A 20,411-nucleotide genomic window follows, 5' to 3' on the forward strand; every position below is an offset into this window, starting at 1 on the left:
TACACAGATTGTGTATATAATTTTGAAGTTTTAGGAACACTCGAAAGAAAAAATTTAAACTGACAGATAGCTTTAGCTAACCTCTTTAATTAAACCATGGCCGTTGACATAAAGAAACTGGAATCTTTTGAAAAGTGGATTTATCGGCGTATCCTAAAAATCCCATGGACACATTTGATACCCAATTCAGTAGTTCTGACAAGGGTTAATCGAGAACGTGAACTAATTACAACAATAACAAGTAAGAAAAGCGTTAAGTTCGGTCGGGCCGAACTTTTTATACCCTCCACCACAAATTTCAGCTATTTCGGTGGATTAATGTGGCCACAACCTTCAAAATACCGAAATTCGGAAGGTACCGTTCTATGGGGGCTATATGATGGCGTGGACCTATACCTACAAATTTCTGGGGGAAAGTTTTATACGCCTAAAGAAGACTAAATACCAAATTTCAGCCATATCGGTGTGATATGAGGCTAAAACGTTCAAAATATCGAAAATCGGGAGATATTGTATTATGGGGGCTATATCAACACGTGGACCTATATAAACATTTTATGGTAGAAATGTTTCTTAGCCTCTGGAAACACAAAATACAAAGTTACAACCGATTCTTTGGTCAAATGGGTCTAATACATTCAAAATATATTAAAATGACGCGTACTTTATAGGGGGTCTTATGTGGGAACTATACCAAAACGTGGACCTATATAACCGAACTTTGGTAGGAATGTTTTCTGGCCTCTGAAGACACAAAATACCAAATTACAACCAATTCTGTTGTCAAATGGGTCTAATACATTCGAAATATATTAAAATGACGCGTACTTTATATGGGACCTTATATGGGGGCTATACCAAAACGTGGACCTATATAACCCAACTTTGGTAGGAATATTTTTTGGCCTCTGGAGACACAAAGTACCAAATTACAACCAATTCGGTGGTAAAATGGGCCAAATATCTTAAAAATTCCTTAAAACGGCGACGCGTCACGCGTCATTTTGTATGGGTGCTATACGAAAGCGTGGACCTACATACCCGCTTTCAATACCAAAAGTCCTACGTAAATATAACACATTTTCCCAAAATTTCATCAACCTATGTCAATCCGTTCGGACGCTAGAGTGATTTCCACAGACGGACAGACAGACGGACGGACATGGCTATATCGATGTAGAATTGCACGCTGATCAAGAATATATATACTTTGTGGGGTCTACAATGATTATTTCGAGTAGTTACAAACGTAGTGACAAACTTAATATACCCCCATCCTATGGTGGAGGGTATAAAAAGAAGAAAAGTGCCATATCTTGGACATATAATGAGGAACCGAAAATACAAGCTGCTCCAAACCATAATCGGTGGAACGATAGAAGGGAAGCCATCCAGAGGACGGAAAGAAACATCATGGATTGACAATATTCCGAAATGGACCGGCATTGGAAATTTCTCATTCCTACTGAGTGAAGCCAGAAATAGAGAAGCTTTAATGGAGATCACGAATAATATATGAATATACCTTAAAATTTGTAACAAATAATGATATATAATTGTATTGGTCGCTTATATTCGGAGATCGAATATGCAAATAAAGAAGAAGAAGAAGCAAACAAAAGGTAAACAAACGAAAACTGGAAATTCTCCCGTATTATACAATTTGTGTATTTATGGTATCACAAAAACCATGGGGCAAAGTCAATTCAGATGAATCTGATGATGATGATATTATGTATCCTTTTAAAATTTGGGGGATTACCGTAACAAATTTAATAAAAATTGCCGATTTTCATATTATTGTACAATATTATGTCATTTTTACTTAAAAATATGTTCAAAAACTGCATAAAAGCATTGTCTCCATTATCCGGGAAAATCGATTATCCGTAATGCCTCCGGTCCCGACCATTACGAATAATCGAGGTCGGACTGTATTTTTATGTTTAATTTTCGTTCTTCTACTTAGCTCTGAATTCAATATTAAAATCAGTCCAATTTGTTAAAACAGTTTACCATTTATTTCATTTAGTTTAACGTTAATTTATTCTTATTGGCGGTATTCGATTACCTAAAATTTCAATATTCACTGTTCAGTTCTCATTCTTAATCTCATCCCTCGTTCACTAACTCTCTTTAAAATTTGCGCAATTGGTTTTGTCAGTGCAGCTTTCCGTTTCCTTAATTTAGTTCTTCCGTCGCAGTGTATACGTTAAGATGTTTTATGCTGTCGTTCTGGTCGCTATTCCTTTTTGTTCTTAAACTATGAAAAGTTGTTTTTGTGTTAATATTGACAAATAGTGAAAAATTAATTAATTTCATGAAAGTATATAAAATAAATAAATAAATAAATAGCTTTACAAAAATAAGAAGAAAATAAGTGTTGACAATTTTCTAATGTGTTTTAAAATTTATTAACGCCGATTCGTGTTTTTGCCGGTCTATCGTTGTGTTTGTTTCTTTTTCGATTCGTTTAACTATTCGGGGTTTGTTCGGGTCTCTAATAAAAATGCTCTTCATGCTGTGTTAAAATATGTTTATTAAAATATCAGAAATATATTGAAAATATTAATTTTATTTTTAAAGTTCAATTAATTTGCTAATTTTCATGAAAAAATTGCCTGTTTGCTGTTAGTGTGTGTGTTCGTAAAGTGTTTTGTGTTTGTTTGAACATCCGTGGTGAAATAGGCGCTTCGTTACATTCACCTCACTTCCCAGTTTATGAAGAGGTAGGTGTTTGTAGTTTATGGCATTGTATTGACTTTTTATAGCAGTTTAGTACTAAAAATGTGACTAAAATATTCGTTAAATCCAAAATTTGTTTTTTGATGTGGTTGAGAAATAAGCTGAATGGTGCATGGCATGACTAAATTTGTACTAAATTCAAAAAATTATTAGCCAATTACTCTGGACACGAACACTTTCGTCAAAGTGGTGAGATTTTTTAATGAAATTTAACATACCCAACACACTTTGTTGCCCCATCATATTGTTGCATTATCATCTGTTATGAATATATTTCCCATTATCCACAAAACTGAACGCATATTTCCCAGGGGACCCTTTAATCAAAATTTTATTAATTTATTTATCCTCTTCATTTTACAAAAGGAACAAAGGCTTACCTCCCCTAGTAGATTGTCAAAATATGGTGCAATAATATTTGTTATTGAACCCAATTCATGGACTATTGTTGCAATACTGCTGCTGCTCCTCCTTGATATTTGCGACTGAATCAGCAATGAGTGCAAATTTATATTTGTGTGAATATTGGCCATAACCGAAATGGCACAATTGAACGTCATTTCCAAAGGATTCATATTATGGGTTGACAATAGGCAGGATGCATAATCGGAAAACATGTGTGGAAGATAAGAAGCTGAAATATATTATTAGAAAATGTTATTATTCTTTGTTCTATAGAACAAATATATATATATATATATATATATATATATATATATATATATATATATATATATATAGAGCAAATATATTTGCTATACCTACCCAAAATAATCTTGAATTTTATGAATGCTCTTGGATTCAAATTTATACGATTCGCAGAGGATTGAAGCAATTTTTGTAGAATGCGAGATATTAGCCAACAGAGTAGAAACGGTATTAAGATTTTTAAGATTGTAATCAATATATCCCACAAGTGATGACCTCTTAAATCGTATATGAGATTATTAAGTTCCGCAATTAGTAGACTTTTTGTCCAATGGAATTCCATTGTGTTTAGGGTTAAATTCCACCAAGAAGGTCTTAGGAAATTGTCAATTTCTTCACTATGAATTGTGGGTAACAATGATTGTGTGGATGGCGGATTAGTTGCAGGAATTCTATGTGTTGATATGACTGATTGATATGGTATGACCTCCTGAGGATGATTGGCAACAAATACGGTAGGATTGCAATGACAAAGGATCAGCTGTAACAAAAAGTTATTGTTACTAAAGGTATATAAATTACTAAAGGAATGGACCGACATGGTCAATTTTGAAAGTGTGTCTTTCTCGATAGGATATCAAGAAACATGGACTTGCTCACGAAAAACATCATATCGCTGTAAACAGGGCTACTAGGAGTACCTTCGGTAAAAATTTCCAAAGGATTCTCGTACAGACCCATAACCGCACTTAAACAATAATGTTGATCATTTGTGTGGGTGGTACCCTAAGGAAAGGACCGATAGGTCGCACTTTTGAACATAAACTAAGTTTGAACAAAATATTTCGAGATCCAAAGTTTGGACTAAATAGGTTGCCCTTACCATCTGGCCAATATCAAATGCCAATCTGGCCAATATCAAATGATAGCGACAACACTTACCATGCATGTCAACCACAAGGAAGCTGCAACAATCATCGAGTAGTACACATATATCCATTGAACAGCAAATCTGAATAGAGTACCAAGAAGATTTATCAACAATATTGTAATATGGCCATTATGAGAAATAAATTGTTTGACGGCACACGTTTCTTCTACCCCACGATTTTGGCTCCTAATGTTTGTTAAACATTTTAATACCATACCCTGCCCGAAGCCGGTAACAAAACGAATCATTATTATAGTTCTCCAGCCATTGCACTCCATAACGGTGGACCATGGAATTACTGCAACAAAGAAAGTACCAACTAAGGAAGTAGATAACATCTTGGCGCCTTTACAATGTTCCGAAAATAGTAGTCCAGATATGTGACTCATGGCATAGCCCATATAGAATGCGAACATTATCAAAGTATGAACCTGGCGTTCATTCTCTTCGGCAGCTGTGTATAACAAGTCTTTTTTTCCAATTGGACTCGTTGATCTTTGCGTGGCCATTAAATATCTGCTCCTTCTGCCACCATAATCTCCACAGGAAAATCTTTCAGGCATTTCAAATTTAAGAAAATTTTGAAAATTACTAATTAATTTTGATTTGGGTTGCAAATTATCTATTTTTATCACACTTAAATTTTCGGGAAGTTCCAATTTTTCATCGAATCTCATTGAGAGGGCATTGACGATTATTAGAAATGTTATTGAGCCAATTGCAAAATTTTGAGGAAGGAATAGATCTGGAACAAATAAGGTAATTATTGCTAAATATTCTGAATATTTGAATGATTAACTTACGTTGTCTTAATGATTCGAAAAATTGCGGGCCGTGATTCATTTTGCGAAGAACATTCAAATAAATAAATATTAAGTCCCAATTTACATTAGGCGAGTTTACTTGCGGCAATTGTCAGTTTGTAGGTGAGAGAGGGGGCTGAGAGGCACAGGGTTACCATATGCCTCACCTCTCTCTCCATCAAACTGACAATTGCCGCAAGTAAACTCGCCTAATGTAAATTGGGACTAACCAGAAAACATTTCGAAAATACCCACCCTGTAGTTTGTCATTTTCTACAAGCCTAGTTAAAACTTGACGTACTAACAACGTTGACGTTCTCAAAAGTGAACACACGTACAAGAAGACTATTTGGTCTTCCATAAGAAGTCCTTCTGGTCTTCCTTAAAAAGATTTCCGGTCATCTATGAGCATTTATACAAAGACCTTCCGGCCATCTACAAGAACACCTTCCGGCCTTCTATAAAAAAATCTGTCTGGTCTTCTATGAAAAGACCATCCCATCTTCTGTAAGAAAATCATCAGGTCTTTTATAAGAGAACTTCCGGGCTTCTATAAGAAGACTTATTGGTGTTCTTTACGGATGTTTCCAGTCTTCAAGGAGATTTCCGGACTCTAGACCTTCCCGTCTTCTATAAGGAGACCGGCCTTACGTCTTTTATAAGAAGACCTTGCGGTCTTCAATAAGAAGACCTTCCGGTCTTCGTGTCTTCTATATGAAGACCTTCGTGTCTTCTATATGAAGACCTTCGGGTCTTCTATAAGAAGATCTTCGGGTCTTCTATAAGAAGACCTTCGGGTCTTCTATAAGAAGAACTTCGGGTTTTCTATAAGAAGACCTTCTGGTCTCCTATAAGAACACTTTCCGGTCTCCTATAAGAACACCTTCCGGTCTTCTTTAAGAACACCTTCTAGTATTCAATAAAAAGACCTTCCGATTTCAATAAGAAGACCTTCGGGTCTTCTATAAGAAGACCTTCGGGTCTTCTATAAGAAGACCTTAGGGTCTTCTATAAGAAGACATTCGGGACTTCTATAAGAAGACCTTCTGGTCTCCTATAAGAACATCTTCCGGTCTTCTATAAGAACATCTGCCGATCTTCAATAAAAATACCTTCCGGTCTTCAATAAAAGACCTTCCGGTCTTCAATAAGAAGACCTTCCCGTCTTCAATAAGAGGACCTTCCGGTCTTCTGTAAGAGACCTTTCGTCCTTCTATGTGAAGACCTTCCCGTCTTATATAAGAAGACCGGAAAGTATTCTGGTCTTTATAAAAAAACCATCCGATCTTCTGTAAGATCATCAGGTCTCCTATAAGAGAACTTCCGGTCATCTATAAGAAGACCTACCGGTCTCCTATAAGAACACTTTCTGGTTTTCTATGTGAAGACAATCCAATATTCTGGAAGAAGATCTTCAGGACTTCTATAAGAAGAACTTCCGGTCTTCTATAAGAAGAAATTCCGGTCTTCTATAAGAAGACTTCTTGGTCTTCTCTAAGGAGTTTTCCGGTCTTCGAGGAGATTTCCGGACTCTAGACCTGCCAGTCTATATCTATAAGAAGAAATTCAGGTCTTCTATAAAAAGACTTTGTGGTTTTCTATGTGAAGACAATCCGATTTTCTGAAAGAAGATCTTCAGGACTTCTATAAGAAGAACTTACGTTCTTCTCTAAGAAGACTTCTTGGTCTTTTTTAAGGAGTTTTCCGGTCTTCAAGGAGATTTCCTGACTCTAGACCTTTCCGTCTTCTATAAGAAGAAATTCAGGTCTTCTATAAGAAGAAATTCAGGTCTTCTATAAGAAGACCTTCGGGTCTTCTAAAAGAAGACCTTCGGGTCTTCTAAAAGAAGACCTTGGGGTCTTCTATAAGAAGACTTTCTGGTTTTCTATGTGAAGACAATCCGATTTTCTGGAAGAAGATCATCAGGACTTCTATAAGAAGAACTTCCGGTCTTCTACAAGAAGACTTCCTGGTCTTCTTTAAGGAGTTTTCCCGTCTTCAAGGAGATTTCCGGACTCTAGACCTTCCCGTCCTCTATAAGAACAAATTCGGGTCTTCTATAACAAGTCCTTCGGGTCTTCTATAAGAAGACCTTCGGGCCTTCTATAAGAAGACCTTCGGGCCTTCTATAAGAAGACCTTCGGGTCTTCTATAAGGAGATCTTCGGGTCTTCTATAAGAAGACTTTCGGGTCTTTTTTAACAAGACCTTCCGGTCTTCTATAACAAGACCTTCCGGTCTTCTATAAGAAGACCTTCGGGACTTCTATAAGAAGTCCTTCGGGTCTTCTATAAGAAGACCTTCGGGTCTTCTATAAGGAGATCTTTGGGTCTTCTATAAGAAGACCTTCGCGTCTTCTATAAGAAGACCTTCGGGTCTTCTATAAGGAGATCTTCGGGTCTTCTATAAGAAGACCTTCGGGTCTTCTATAAGTAGACCTTCAGGTCTTCTATAAGAAGACCTTCGGGTCTTCTATAAGAAGACGTTCGGGTCTTCTATAAGAAGACGTTCGAGTCTTCTATAAGAAGACCTTCGGGTCTTCTATAAGAAGCCCTTCGTGTCTTCTATAAGAAGTCATTTCGGTCTTTATAAGAAGACCATCCGATTTTCTGCAGGAAGATCATCCGATTTTCTGTAAGAAGACCTTTCGGTAATTTATTAGAAGAACTTCCGGTCTTCTACAAGAACACTTCCTGGTCTTCTTTAAGGAGTTTTCCGGTCTTCAAGGAGATTTCCGGACTCTAGACCTTCCCGTCTTCTATAAGAAGAAATTCGGGTCTTCTATAACAAGTCTTTCGGGTCTTCTATAAGAAGAAATTCGGGCCTTCTATAAGAAGAAATTCGGGCCTTCTATAAGAAGTCCTTCGGGCCTTCTATAAGAAGAACTTCGGGTCTTTTATAAGAAGGCCGTCGGGTATTCTATTAGATCTTCGGATCTTCTATAAGAAGACCTTCGGGTCTTCTATAAGAAGACATTCCGGTCTTCTATAAGAAGAACATCCGATTTTCTGTTAGAAGATCATCAGGTCTTCTATAGGAAGACCTTTCAGTATTCTATAAGAAGACTTCCTGGTCTTCCTTAAAAAGATTTCCGATCATCTATGAGCATACCTTCCGGTCATCTATAAGAAGACCTTTCCGGTCATCTATAAAAAGACCTCCCGGTCATCTAAAAGATTACCTTCCTGCCTTCTATAAAAAGTCTTTCTGTTCTTCTATGAAAAGACCACCCAATCTTATGTAAGAAAATCCTCACGTCTTCTATAAGAGAATTTCCGGTCTTCTTTAAGAAGACTTCTTGGTACTTCTTGGTGTTCTTTAAGGATGTTTCCGTTCTTCATGGAGATTTCCGGACTCTAGACCTTCCCGTCTTCTATAAGAAGACCCTCGGGTCTTCTATAAGAAGACCTTCGGGTCTACTATAAGAAGACCTTCTGGTCTTCTATAAGAAGACCTTCCGGCCATCTATAAGAAGACATTCTTCTCTTCTATAAAAAGACCTTCCGGCCTTCTATAAAAAGACCTTCCGGTTTTCTATAAGAAGACCTTCCGGTCTTCTCTAGGAAAACTTCCTGGTCGTCTTCGAAAAGCCCTCTGTTCTTCTATGAGAATACACTCCTGTCTTCTATGAGAAATTCTTACGGTCTTCTATCTGTGACAGAACATTCTGATCTGCTATGAGAAGACCACCTGCTCTTCCATGTGAATGCCTTCGGGTCTTCTATAAGAAGACCTTTGGGTCTCTTTAAGAAGACTTTTGGGTCTTATATAAGAAGACCTTCAGGTCTTCTATAAAAAGATCTTCGGGTCTTCTATAAGAACACCTTCGGGTCTTCTATATGAACACCTTCGGGTCTTCTATAAGAAGACTTTCTGGTCTACTATAAAAACACCTTCCGGTCTTCTATAAGAACACCTTCCGGTCTTCTATAAGAACACCTTCCGGTATTCTATAAGAACACCTTCCGGTCTTCTATAAGAAGACTTTCCGGTTTTCTATAAGAAGGCCTTCTGCTCTGCTATGAGAAGACCTTCCGGTTTTATATAAGAAGACCGGAAAGTCTTTCTGGTCTTTATTAAGAAACCATTCGATCTTCTGTAAGATCTTCAGGAAGATCTTCAGGACTTCTATAAGAAGAACTTCTGGTCTTCTATAAGAAAAACTTCTTTGTCTTCTTTAAGGAGTTTTCCGGTCCTCAAGGAGATTTTTTGACTCTAGACATTCCCGTCGTCTATAAGAAGAAATTCAGGTCTTCTATAAGAAGACCTTCCGGACTTCTACAAAAAGACATCCTGGTCTTCTTTAAGGAGTTTTCCGGTCTTCAAGGAGATTTCCGGACTCTAGACCTTCCCGTCTTCTTATTTCGGGCCTTCTATAAGAAGACCTTCGGGCCTTCTATAAGAAGACCTTCGGGTCTTCTATAAGAAGACCTTCGGGTCTTCTATAAGAAGACCTTCGGGTATTCTATAAAAAGACCTTCCGGTCTTCTATAAGAAGTCCTTCGTGTCTTCTATATGAAGACATTCCGGTCTTCTATAGGAAGACCTTCCGGTCTTCTATAAGAAGACCATCCGATTTTCTATAAGAAGACCTTCGGGTATTCTATAAAAAGACCTTCCGGTCTTCTATAAGAAGTCCTTCGTGTCTTCTATAAGAAGACATTCCGGTCTTCTATAAGAAGACATTCCGGTCTTCTATAAGAAGATCATCAGGTCTTCTATAAGAAGACCTTCCGATTTTCTGTAAGAAGATCATCCGATTTTCTGTAAGAAGACCTTTCGGTCATTTATAAGAAAAGCTTGGGTCTTCTATAAGAAGGCCTTCCGGTCATCTATAAGAAGACATACCGGTCTTGCCTTGCCTTCCGGTCCTCTATAAGAAGTCCTTCGTGTCTTTTATAAAAAGACATTCCGGTCTTCTATAGGAAGACCTTCCGGTCTTCTATAAGAAGACCATCCGATTTTCTGTAAGAAGATCATCCTATTTTCTGTAAAAAGATCATCCGATTTTCTGTAAGAAGACCTTTCGGTCATTAATAAGAAGTCCTTCCTGAATTCTGTAAAAAGAACATCCGATTTTCTGTAAGAAGACCTTTCGGTCTTCTATAAGAAGACCTTCCCGTATTCTATAAGAAGACCTTCCGTTCCTCTATAAGAAGACCTAGCGGTCGTCTATAAGAAGACCTTCCGGTCTTGCCTTGCCTTCCGGTCTTCTATAAGAAGTCCTTCGTGTCTTTTATAAGAAGACATTCCGGTCTTCTATAGGAAGACCTTCCGGTCTTCTATAAGAAGACCATCCGATTTTCTATAAGAAGACCTTCGGGTATTCTATAAAAAGACCTTCCGGTCTTCTAAAAGAAGTCCTTCGTGTCTTCTATAAGAAGACATTCCGGCCTTCTATAGGAAGACCTTCCGGTCTTCTATAAGAAGATCATCAAGTCTTCTATAAGAAGGCCTTCCGATTTTCTGTAAAAAGAACATCCGATTTTCTGTAAGAAGACGTTTCGGTCATTTATAACAAGACCTTTCGGTAATTTATAAGAAGAGCTTGGGTCTTCTATAAGAATGCCTTCCGGTCATCTATAAGAATACCTTCCGGTCATCTATAAGAAGACCTACCGGTCTTCTAAAAGGAGACCTTCCCGTATTCTATAAGAAGGCCTTCCGGTCCTCTATAAGAAGATTTTCCGTTCATGTAGAAGAAGACCTTCCGGTCTTGTATGAGAAAATTTTTCGGTCTTCTATGAGAACCTTCCGTACTTCTATAAGAAGACCTTCCGGTCATCTATAAGAAGTCCTCCAAGCTCCCTGTAAGAAGACTTTCCGATCTTCTCTTAAAAGTCCTTCCGGTCTTCTCTAGGAAAACTTTCTGGTCTTCTTCGAAAAGCTCTATTTTCTTCTATGAGAATACACTCCTGTCTTCTATTAGAAATTTTTACGGTCTTCTATCTCTTCTTTGACAGAACATTCTAGTCTACTATGAGAAAACCTTCTGCTCTTCTATGGGAAGACCTTTTGCTCTTCCATGTGAAGACCGTCTGGCCTTCTATGAGATGAACTTCGGGTCTTCTATGAGAAGAATATCTGCTCTTATATGAAAAGACCATTCGATGAGAAGACTATCATCGATGGAAAGACCTTCTTCCTGTTCTTCCGTGGGAAGACTTTCTAATCTTCCACAAGAAGTACTTCGTCGAGAAAAACTTCTGGCCTTCTGTAAGAAGGGAAGACCTCCTATGAGGTGACCTCCTGCTGTACTATCTGAAGACTTTCTTATCTTTTATGAGAAAACCATCTGCACTTCTACGAGAAGATACTCTGTTCTTCTATGAGAAGACCTTCAGATCTTCTATGAGAAGACCTTCAGATCTGCTATGAGAAGATCTCTTCCTTGTATGAGAAGACCTCTGCTCTTATATGAGAAGACCTTCAGATCTTCTACGAGAAGACCTTCAGATCATCAATGAAAAGACCTGCAGATCATCAATGAAAAGACCTTCAGATATTATATGAGAAGCCCTTCAGATCTTCTACGAGAAGACCTTGAGATCATCTATGAGAAGACCTTTAGATATCCTATAAGAAGACCTTAAGATCTTCTATCAAAATACCTTCAGATCTTCTATGAGAAGAATACTTTCTGGCTTTCTGTAAAAATACCTACTGGTCTTTTATAAGAAGAACTTCTGTTCTCCAATAAGAAGACCATCTCGTCTTTTATTAAAGGATCTGCTGGTCTTGTTTAGGATGACCTTCCAGATATTCTAGTTGGTTGTAAGAAGATCTTGTGTTCTTTTATGCAAAGGTCTTCCGCTCTGTTATGAGAAGAACTTCTGCTCTGCTAGGAGAAGACCTTTCTCTTCTATGAGAAAAGCTTCTGCTCTTCGATGAGAAGACCTACTCCTCTTCGACGAAAAGACTCTTTGCTCTTCTATAAGACGGCCTTGTGCTCTTCTATGAGAAGATCTTCTGTTCTTCTAGGAGAAGACCTTCTGCCCTTCTAGGAGACGACCTTCTGTTCTTCTATGAGAAGACTTTTTGCTTGTCTGTGCGAAGTCCTTCTGTTCATCTATGAGAAGACCTTCTGCTCTGCTAGTAGAAGACCTGTTTCTCTTCTATGAGAAAAGCTTCTGCTCTTCGATGAGAAGGCCTACTCCTCTTCGACGAAAAGACTCTTTGCTCTTCTACCAGAAGAACTTATGCTCTTTTATGAGAAGATTTTTTGCTCTTCTAGGAGATGTCCTTTCTATAATTCTTCTGCTCTTTTATTATAATGCCTTCTGCTCTTCTATAAATAGACATTCTGATCTGCTATGAAAATATCTTCTGTTCTTCTATGAGGACACTTTTTGGCCTTCTATGAGTAGACCATCTGCCCTTCTACGAAAAGACCTGATCTTCTATGAGAAGAACTTCTGCTATTCTATGCTCTCGATGGGAATACCTTCCTGTCATCTATGAGAGAACCTCCTGTTCTGCTATGAGATTTCTGCTCTGGTATGATAAAACTTCTTCTCTTCAGTGAGTAGACTTTCTAGTTCTGTATGATATTTAGGTCTTCAATAAATAGACGTCTTGCTAAAAAGACCTTCTTGTCTTCTATAAGAATGAGACTTATTTTTATATTATTTTGCAATTTAAAATAATTAAAAAAATAATCTAGAAATATAATTATTAAAAATTTTGATCTAAGAAATTCGTCAGCATCTTTATTTCCGTTTAGTCCTCTGTTCAGCTTCATACTCCCGTAATGTTTCTGGATCATTGTAATACTGGACTTCACCTGAAGCCCAAATACAATAAATGACAGCGGTGCCGCAGAGAACAATAAAGGCTAACCAAAATACGGCACGCCATTCAAGCAGGGTGGCCTGAAAGTTAACCACGTTAGACTAAGTTCCGTAACGTTACACATCAAACCTACATTTGGTGTCATGACACCCACTAAATATGGAGCCAACACACCAGTTACGGCGCCAATGCCATTGGTAATGGCCATCAAGGTGCCGGCATAATTTGGACTCATATCGAGGGGACCTAACTTCATGCCAGCATAATAGGTACCCATTAGGCCCATGCAAATGGTAAACAGAATAACCACAGCCAGGCGATTACAACCAGCATAGGAAGCAGCTATCATAAATATGGCGGGACCAAACGCAGCTAATGTGTTGAAAGAATAATGGTTACGGGGTTACGGAATGCTGATTAGACGTTATACCTATTGCTGTCATTAGTTTCCTGGTATTGGTAATATTCAGGATGTTCTTCACCATCAACCAATCACCAACAAATCCCGATGATATCGATATAATCCACATACTAACGTAGGGTAGGGAGGAGTAAAGACCATTAGCCTTAATGGAAAATTGCATTACATCAGCCATGTATTTGGGCAAATCGGTAACCATTATATAGAAACCCCAATCGTGACCAATTTGGGCGCATATCAAAGCAATCATAGGCATGCTGGTGAAAATTGCCTTCCAGGGAGTGGGTCCAATATTGTCGTTACGACTCAGCGCATTCAATTCCGATTCAAGGTATTCACGTTCCCTCTCCGAAATAAAGGGATGGTCAGAGGGACTGCTATAGCATATAAAAGTCTATAAATGAAATGCTGTGAAAAACCGTCTATAAAGAAACCCCCAAAATACTCACAAATATCACAAACCACAAAACGCTGAGACCACCGAATAGATAAAACACCACAGGCCATTTAAAATAGTGCAATAAAAATCCCGATATAGAATTTGCCAAAATGGTGCCAATTTGTCCACCACCCAATACCAGGGCGCCCAGCTTACCACGTTCGCCAATTGGTACCCAACGCGATAGTAAAACACTTAAGGCTGGAAAAGTGGTACCCTCCCCAAGACCCATTAAAATCCGAAGAATAATCAATGCCGTAGAACCACCCAAGTCAATGGCCCAGGGCGTCAGCACTGTAAATATCGCCGTCGATAAGATACCCAAACTTAAAGTCCATTTACCACCAAATTTATCAGCCAAGATGCCTCCTGGTATGTGGGTGATAATGTAACCAATATAAAATGAGGATAATATAAAGCCTTGCAGTTTTTCAGACCATTCGTAATCACCACCAGGCTAAAAAGAAAATGTGTATTATTCTAATAATCAATTTAATTCAGAACCTTAATACAAACCGATGTATCCGGATCCAGGCCATCGTCCTGTGCCTCACAAACAGCCGTACCAATATCTTCCTTTGTATGATTTCTCTTGACCACCAATTCCGTGATGACAATTGACAAACTTATTCGCATTGTATAGGCATTCACTATGGCCAAGAAGGCCATAACGGCTAATATTACCCGTTGCAACATTTTGGGAATATAGGGGGTTTAAAGAATTTCAAAAAGAAAAAAATTGATTTTTGAAAATATTTTTTGGTAGTGACAACCCGCTCTATTGTCATGGTTTGGCAGGGAGTTTTGACGGGTTGATGGTACATTAATTTAACCCCTTGTTTTTGTAAAAAATTGTATTCCTTTCACACGAATTGTGAAATTTTGTAGATCGATTTACTCGCCTTAGCTCAAATGTATACCGCTGATTTTTTTTAATGGGAAATTCTTAATTATATAGAGAACGTGTCTACGAAATATTAGGTCCGTATGTCATCTGGGACCTGAGCTATGGATGCCTAAATTATTACGAATGTAGACGAATGAACAAAAATTAGTTACAAAAACAGGGGGTAAAGGCCTGCGTACATAAGCTGCCTTGCCTGCTTATCTTGCTTACTTCTGATAAAAGAATAAAAAAGAAAAGGGCAACCCAGTTCGAAATTTCCTCGGCCTTCTTTATTCTTTTATTTTTATTATGTCAAAAATGAAGCAGCAAAGCAAGGCAATTAAAGCCTGCGTACATAAGCTGCCTTGCCTGCTTACCTTGCTTACTTCTGATAAAAGAATAAAAAAGAAAAGGGCAACCCAGTTCGAAATTTCCTCGGCCTTCTTTATTCTTTTATTTTTGTTATGTCAAAAATGAAGCAGGAAAGCAAGGCAACCAGGCAAGGTAGCTTATGTACGCAGGCCTTCAGGCAGAGCAGCTTATGTACGCAGGCCTTTAAAGGCGCGTACATAAGCTGCCCTGCCTTGCTTTCCTGTTTCATTTTTGACATAAGGTCTGTACGATAACTTCGCAAGTAAAAAGTACTTGCAAGTACTCAGCAAGTTCAACTTCTCTGCACTTATTTTACTCTCTCGAATCTAAAAATTTGCAGAATGTTATCGAACAACAATTTGCAAAAACTTGCAAGAAGTCAGCTGATTTTGCAAAAATTGCAAACAAAACATTTGGCGGATAAGATTTAATTTAACAATCGAAGATTGTTTACGTAAAATGTTTGATTATCCATTGCTACAGAAATAATTCTCTTTCCATATCATAAATTAACGGCTGGCCGTCCTCTTACTCCATGGATGCGCCGCTTTTTGCTGGGATGTGATACATTAGAAATAAAACAATCATCGGAAACTACAAAATAAGGTAATTTACAAAATAAGACGTTTTCCATAATTTATTTAGTCATCCCTTCTCTTTGTTTATCTTGTAATTATTTTAATAACCAAGTGTTTGTTTATGTTTTTGCAAAAATTGCAAAGACCGCCACAAAACATTCGAATTTAAATCAGCTGATCAAACTTGCAAATTCTTACAAGGATAATTTTGCTTGCAAAACTTGTAAGTTCTCACTCACAAAACTCTCATGAATTGGCGAAAGATCCGATATTTCTAGTAATAGTCCATCCATAGACAAATAAAAGAATAGACAAAGAAATCCTCTCACCTAAATTCTCTAACTCAATTAGAATTGAGCCAGTTTACGAGATACTCAATTTTTAAAATGGCAAAAACTATACATTTTTAAACTATTTTTGGTGGTAAAAGACAATATGTGGGTAGTTTTGGTCGGATCTACACCCTCATATAAAAAAATCAAACAAATCTTGCAATATACCCAAAAACAAAATGCAATTGAGTGAACACACAGCATATCGGTTGTAAGAGCGACCCCTACAAAAAACAAGCACACTACAATTTCTCCGGGTCTTTGTTCTAGAACTGCAACTAACAAAGTTTTCATAAGCGAATTAATTTAATTTGATTGACAACTCCATAAGCTTTTTAATGGTATACATATAAGTTTAATCGGTTACTTAAAACCGGTTCAAAAATCCGTTTTAATGTCGAAATATCCGGATCAAAAATTGAGATAACCGGATCTATCCTCCAAGAAAATTTGTTATTAACGTGTTCACCATTACAAGAGCTATTCGTGGTAAATATTTCAGAAGCACCCCAGATGTCTACATAAGCAATAACCAATTGTTATGTCTACATACCAATAAATAACCAATGCCGAATATACAGAAAAACAAAACATAGTTTATTTCTGAACCAAAACCGATTAAATGTCAAAAAGGACAATGAAAATGTGACAAAATCGATTAGCTGTCAAAGAGAACCGTAGCTAAAATCTTCTGAGCAACATTTTTGTAGAATATTTGGATGCTGAAAAATCTCATCTTGTGGTACTTTCACTACGGTTCAAGAAATAAAGGACGAAAAGGACATGAAAGGCATTGAGTTAGAAGAATGAAATGTCTACAAAAAGATTCGCCAATCGATTTGACTGAAGACATGTCACCTCCAAATGAAGCTACAACAACGCCAAATAGAGATATGGAGCTATTTTACCAAGTATTATAGGGAAAAAATCAAAAACTTCTACATACCTATACATAACCAATAACGAATATGCAGAAAAACAAAACATCCCAGCAAAATAAATTGGAAGTAGTGGAATGTAGACTAGTTCCTTCACGGCATGTTTTTATGCAGTTCAAACGGAGTCGTGAAAAAGCCACTCCATTCCTCACATTTTAACCGCATTTGGATGCAATTCCAAGAATCACATCCATTTGTTACATTTTAACAACATCCGGAGGCAGTTCAACGGAGTCGTGAAAAAGGCACTACAATTCCTTACTATTTAACAGCATCCGGATGCAGTGCAAACGGAGTCGTGAAAAAGGCACTCCGTTCACTACATTTTATTAGCAGTTGTTAGAGATCCCTACATGTACATAAATCAGTTTGTACATATCTACAGGCAGCGGAATACATTTCCAAAAGGAGATAATCGTGTTAACATTTCCAAACATTTGTTAATACAAACTAAATAATATTTAATTTGTGAACATTTTTCCGGTAACTCACGAGAAGAAAATTGCCCAATGGAGTGCTGTTGGAGTACATGTCGAAATCTGAACTGGTGATGGGAAGACAATATCAAACCCATTTAGCAAATGAAGCAAAAGCACTTAAGCGTGGATTAAATGAAAAGCGGGTGAAACACACATTTTTGCGATTGAATTCAATAGAGAATTTTCATAATTTGTGTTAATTTAATAAAGTTATTAATATTTTTGTTTTACACAAATAATAAATGCATTTTATTTTGTTATTCAAAACACGTGCTATGGACTGCCTCCTACTCTACCCCAAAGGGTCAGTTAAAATGCAATGCCAAAGGGTCAGTTAAAATGCGATGCAATGGAGTGCCTCTTTCCGGGGTCACTCCCTTGTAAAAATCATGAGTGAAAATGCATAATTTGATGCACTTCCAAATCACTTGTACATATCATTTAACTGCCTCTTTGGAGGCAAACTTTTCGCTGGGATAGTTTAATTCTGAACCAAGTCCGAATAAATGTCAAAAATGACAATGAAAACGGGACAAAATCGATTAGTTGTTAAAGAGAACCGTACCTAAAATCTTCTGAGCAACATTTTTGTAGAATATTTGGATGCTGAAAAATCTCATCTTGTGGTACTTCCACTACGGTTCAAGAAGGACGAAAAGGACATGAAAGGCATTGAGTTAGAAGAATGAAATGTTCTACAAAAAGATTCGCCAATCGATTTCACTGAAGACATGTCACCTCAAAAGGAAGCTACAACAACGCCAAACAGAGATATCGTGCTATTTTCCCAAGTATTATAGGGGAAAAAATCAAAAACTTCATCTCAGAAACTTGACCTATGGCGAAAAATTCCTTTTGGATTCTTAGTATACTCATCAAGTGCTTTCATCTCCAAAAGAAATTTTCCACCCCCCAAAAATGCTGCTGCACAGTGTTATTGGTCTGTGCAAGTACTGCATGAATCTACTAATTGTTACTATTCTTTTCGATAACATAAAGGAAAAAATGTTATCGACGTAAAAAATAGTAGCTTCTTGCAGGTTCTGGAACAGAGCATATCATATATACTTACATTAGGCAATTTTCCTTTTTGCAATTGTCAGTTTGATGGAGAGAGGGGTGAGGCATATGGTAACCCTTTGCCTATCGACATCTCTCTCATCTACAAACTAAGTCTTGTGCCAGACTATGAAAATTTTCATGAAAATGTTTTGAGCTTATGGGTAAGAAGGGAGAAAGGGAGATCCTTCACCTCCGCTCTCTCCTAATAGCTACAAAATGTTCATGTGTTATTTTCAGTGTCTGGCATAAGAGTAACAATAAACAATTGCCGCAAGTAAAATTGGCAGGGAGTTTTTACGGGCTGATGGTACAACAGCTCTGTTCCAGAACCTGCAAGAAGCTACTATTTTTACTACGATAACATTTTTTCCTTTATGTTATCGGAAAAAATAGTAAAAATTAGTAGATTCTTGCAGTACTGGAACAGACAAAATAATTTAAGCCCTCCATTCAGTACCCAGCAAAATTATATGGAAGTGGTTCCATGTGAAATTATGATTTCACTGGTTCTTTTGCATTAGTTTAAAAGAAGTCTTGAAAGATCCGATCTTTCACATCGAATTTTTAATGAGTTCGAATGGAGTCGTGAAAATCCGATCTTTATCATCGAATTATCATGCGTTCGACTGGAGTCGTGAAAGATCCGATCCTTTTCATTGAATTTTCATGCGTGCAATTGAAGTCGTAAGAGATCCGATCTTTCTCATCGAATTTTCATGAGTGCAAATGAAGTGGCGAAAGATCCGATCTTTGTCATAATATTGTCATAATTTTAAATAAATTGATAAGTACCCGTACAATAAATTATCAAATAATCATGTACCCGAATAATTACCCAGCAAAATTAAATGCAAATGGTTCCCTGTGAAATCATGATTTCACTGGTTCTTTTGCATTAGTTCAAATGAAGTCGTGAAAGATCCGATCTTTCACATCGAATTATCATGAGTTCGAATGGAGTCGTGGAAAATCCGATATTTTTCATCGAATTATTATGAGTTCGACTGGAGACGTGAAAGATCCGATCCTTTTCATTGAATTTTCATGAGTGTAATTGATCGAATTTTCATGAGTGTAAATGACGTGTTGAAAGATCCGATCTTTGTCATAATATTGTCATGAGTTTAAATAAATTGATAAGTACCCCGTACAATAAATGATAAAATAATCATGTACCCGTATAACTGTTTACTTGCTAAAGTAATTGTTAAAATGAAAATAAAAGTCAGAAGAAAGTGATCGGTAGTGGCAAAATTTACATATTTTAATTAAAAATACTATGTAATACTATGTTCCAGAACTGCAAGAATCTACTAATTTTTACTACTTTTGTCGATAACATAAAGGAAAAATTGTAATCGTAGTAAAAAATTGTAGATTCGTGCAGGTTCTGGAACAGAGCATAAACCCAGCAAAAAAGTCCTCCCAAAATCATGGGTTTTGTAAGGGATTTTTGGCAGCCGTAACTACTCGCATACCCCCTTTCTTCCCCATTATTTTTACAAGGGCATGTCGCGCACATTTTGTAGTTATTTTATGACCACTAGAATAACTAGTTATTCTGTGGCCACTAGAAGTTGAAAAGTAAGTTGAAAAAAATTCTATTTTTAGAACAGTTGATGTAGAGATTTTTTTTTAATTTCATCACACTTCTTACTTTTATTTTACTTTATTTTATTTCGCTCGCTGTGTGAGTTGAACACACGAACCCTCTGATTTCTAGCTAAAGACACTACATACTAGAGTTGTGTAGTTCCGGAACGAACTAGTTCCAAAGAAATATCCCGGACAAGGAACTATATCCAGCTCTTGCGTTTATATAGTTCCTTCAGTTCATATAGTTCCCCTCGTTTTTCTCGTTCCTTTAATTTAACGGCTACGTCGATCTTTTTTTATTTATTAATTTTTATGTTAATTCATCCACCAAGCAATGAAACATTTCGATCTCGGAACTATTTGGAACGAAAAAAAAAAACAAAAAGGAGCG

General features: G+C 37.1%; 2 protein-coding genes across 4 annotated transcripts; both read right to left on the bottom strand.

The window, feature by feature from the left end:
- Positions 1-2,055: 2,055 nt before the first annotated feature.
- LOC141393265 (uncharacterized) lies at positions 2,056-5,319 on the bottom strand. Of its 3 annotated transcripts, none has more exons than XM_073966254.1 (6): positions 5,128-5,319; positions 4,336-5,069; positions 3,511-3,934; positions 3,126-3,379; positions 2,964-3,062; positions 2,056-2,263 (listed from the first exon to the last, which is right to left on the bottom strand). In XM_073966254.1, exons 1-5 carry the CDS (start codon positions 5,165-5,167, stop codon positions 2,985-2,987), a joined length of 1,530 nt encoding a protein of 509 aa, XP_073822355.1. In that variant the 5' UTR covers positions 5,168-5,319; the 3' UTR covers positions 2,056-2,263; positions 2,964-2,984. The 3 variants fall into 3 exon arrangements, with proteins under 3 accessions (XP_073822355.1, XP_073822356.1, XP_073822354.1); XM_073966255.1 differs by lacking the exon at positions 2,056-2,263 and adding an exon at positions 2,520-2,877; XM_073966253.1 differs by lacking the exon at positions 2,056-2,263 and having other exon boundaries at positions 2,520-3,062.
- A 7,471-nt stretch (positions 5,320-12,790) lies between these two features.
- Positions 12,791-14,815, bottom strand: LOC141393266 (putative inorganic phosphate cotransporter). Its single transcript, XM_073966256.1, has 5 exons — positions 14,294-14,815; positions 13,788-14,234; positions 13,348-13,732; positions 13,051-13,289; positions 12,791-12,997 (listed from the first exon to the last, which is right to left on the bottom strand). The coding sequence occupies exons 1-5, from the start codon at positions 14,471-14,473 to the stop codon at positions 12,836-12,838; spliced, it is 1,413 nt and encodes a 470-aa protein (XP_073822357.1). The 5' UTR covers positions 14,474-14,815; the 3' UTR covers positions 12,791-12,835.
- Positions 14,816-20,411: the final 5,596 nt, after the last annotated feature.

Source organism: Musca autumnalis, unplaced genomic scaffold (genome assembly GCF_047663935.1).
Source record: "Musca autumnalis isolate F117 unplaced genomic scaffold, ASM4766393v1 scaffold_2, whole genome shotgun sequence".
Taxonomy (NCBI): domain Eukaryota; kingdom Metazoa; phylum Arthropoda; class Insecta; order Diptera; family Muscidae; genus Musca; species Musca autumnalis.

Bases quoted from the DNA above. Each gene is read 5' to 3' on its own strand.
- LOC141393265 (XM_073966254.1), bottom strand. From the start codon at position 5,167: ATGAATCACGGCCCGCAATTTTTCGAATCATTAAGACAAC. The intron at 3,935-4,335 runs GTAAGTGTTGTC...TTTTTGTTACAG, and splicing joins CCTTGTGGTTGACATGCATG to CTGATCCTTTGTCATTGCAA. The intron at 3,063-3,125 runs GTAAGCCTTTGT...TTTTGATTAAAG, and splicing joins TTGACAATCTACTAGGGGAG to GGTCCCCTGGGAAATATGCG.
- LOC141393266 (XM_073966256.1), bottom strand. From the start codon at position 14,473: ATGTTGCAACGGGTAATATTAGCCGTTATGGCCTTCTTGGCCATAGTG. The intron at 13,290-13,347 runs GTATAACGTCTA...TCAACACATTAG, and splicing joins GAAACTAATGACAGCAATAG to CTGCGTTTGGTCCCGCCATA. The intron at 12,998-13,050 runs GTAGGTTTGATG...GTTAACTTTCAG, and splicing joins TGGGTGTCATGACACCAAAT to GCCACCCTGCTTGAATGGCG.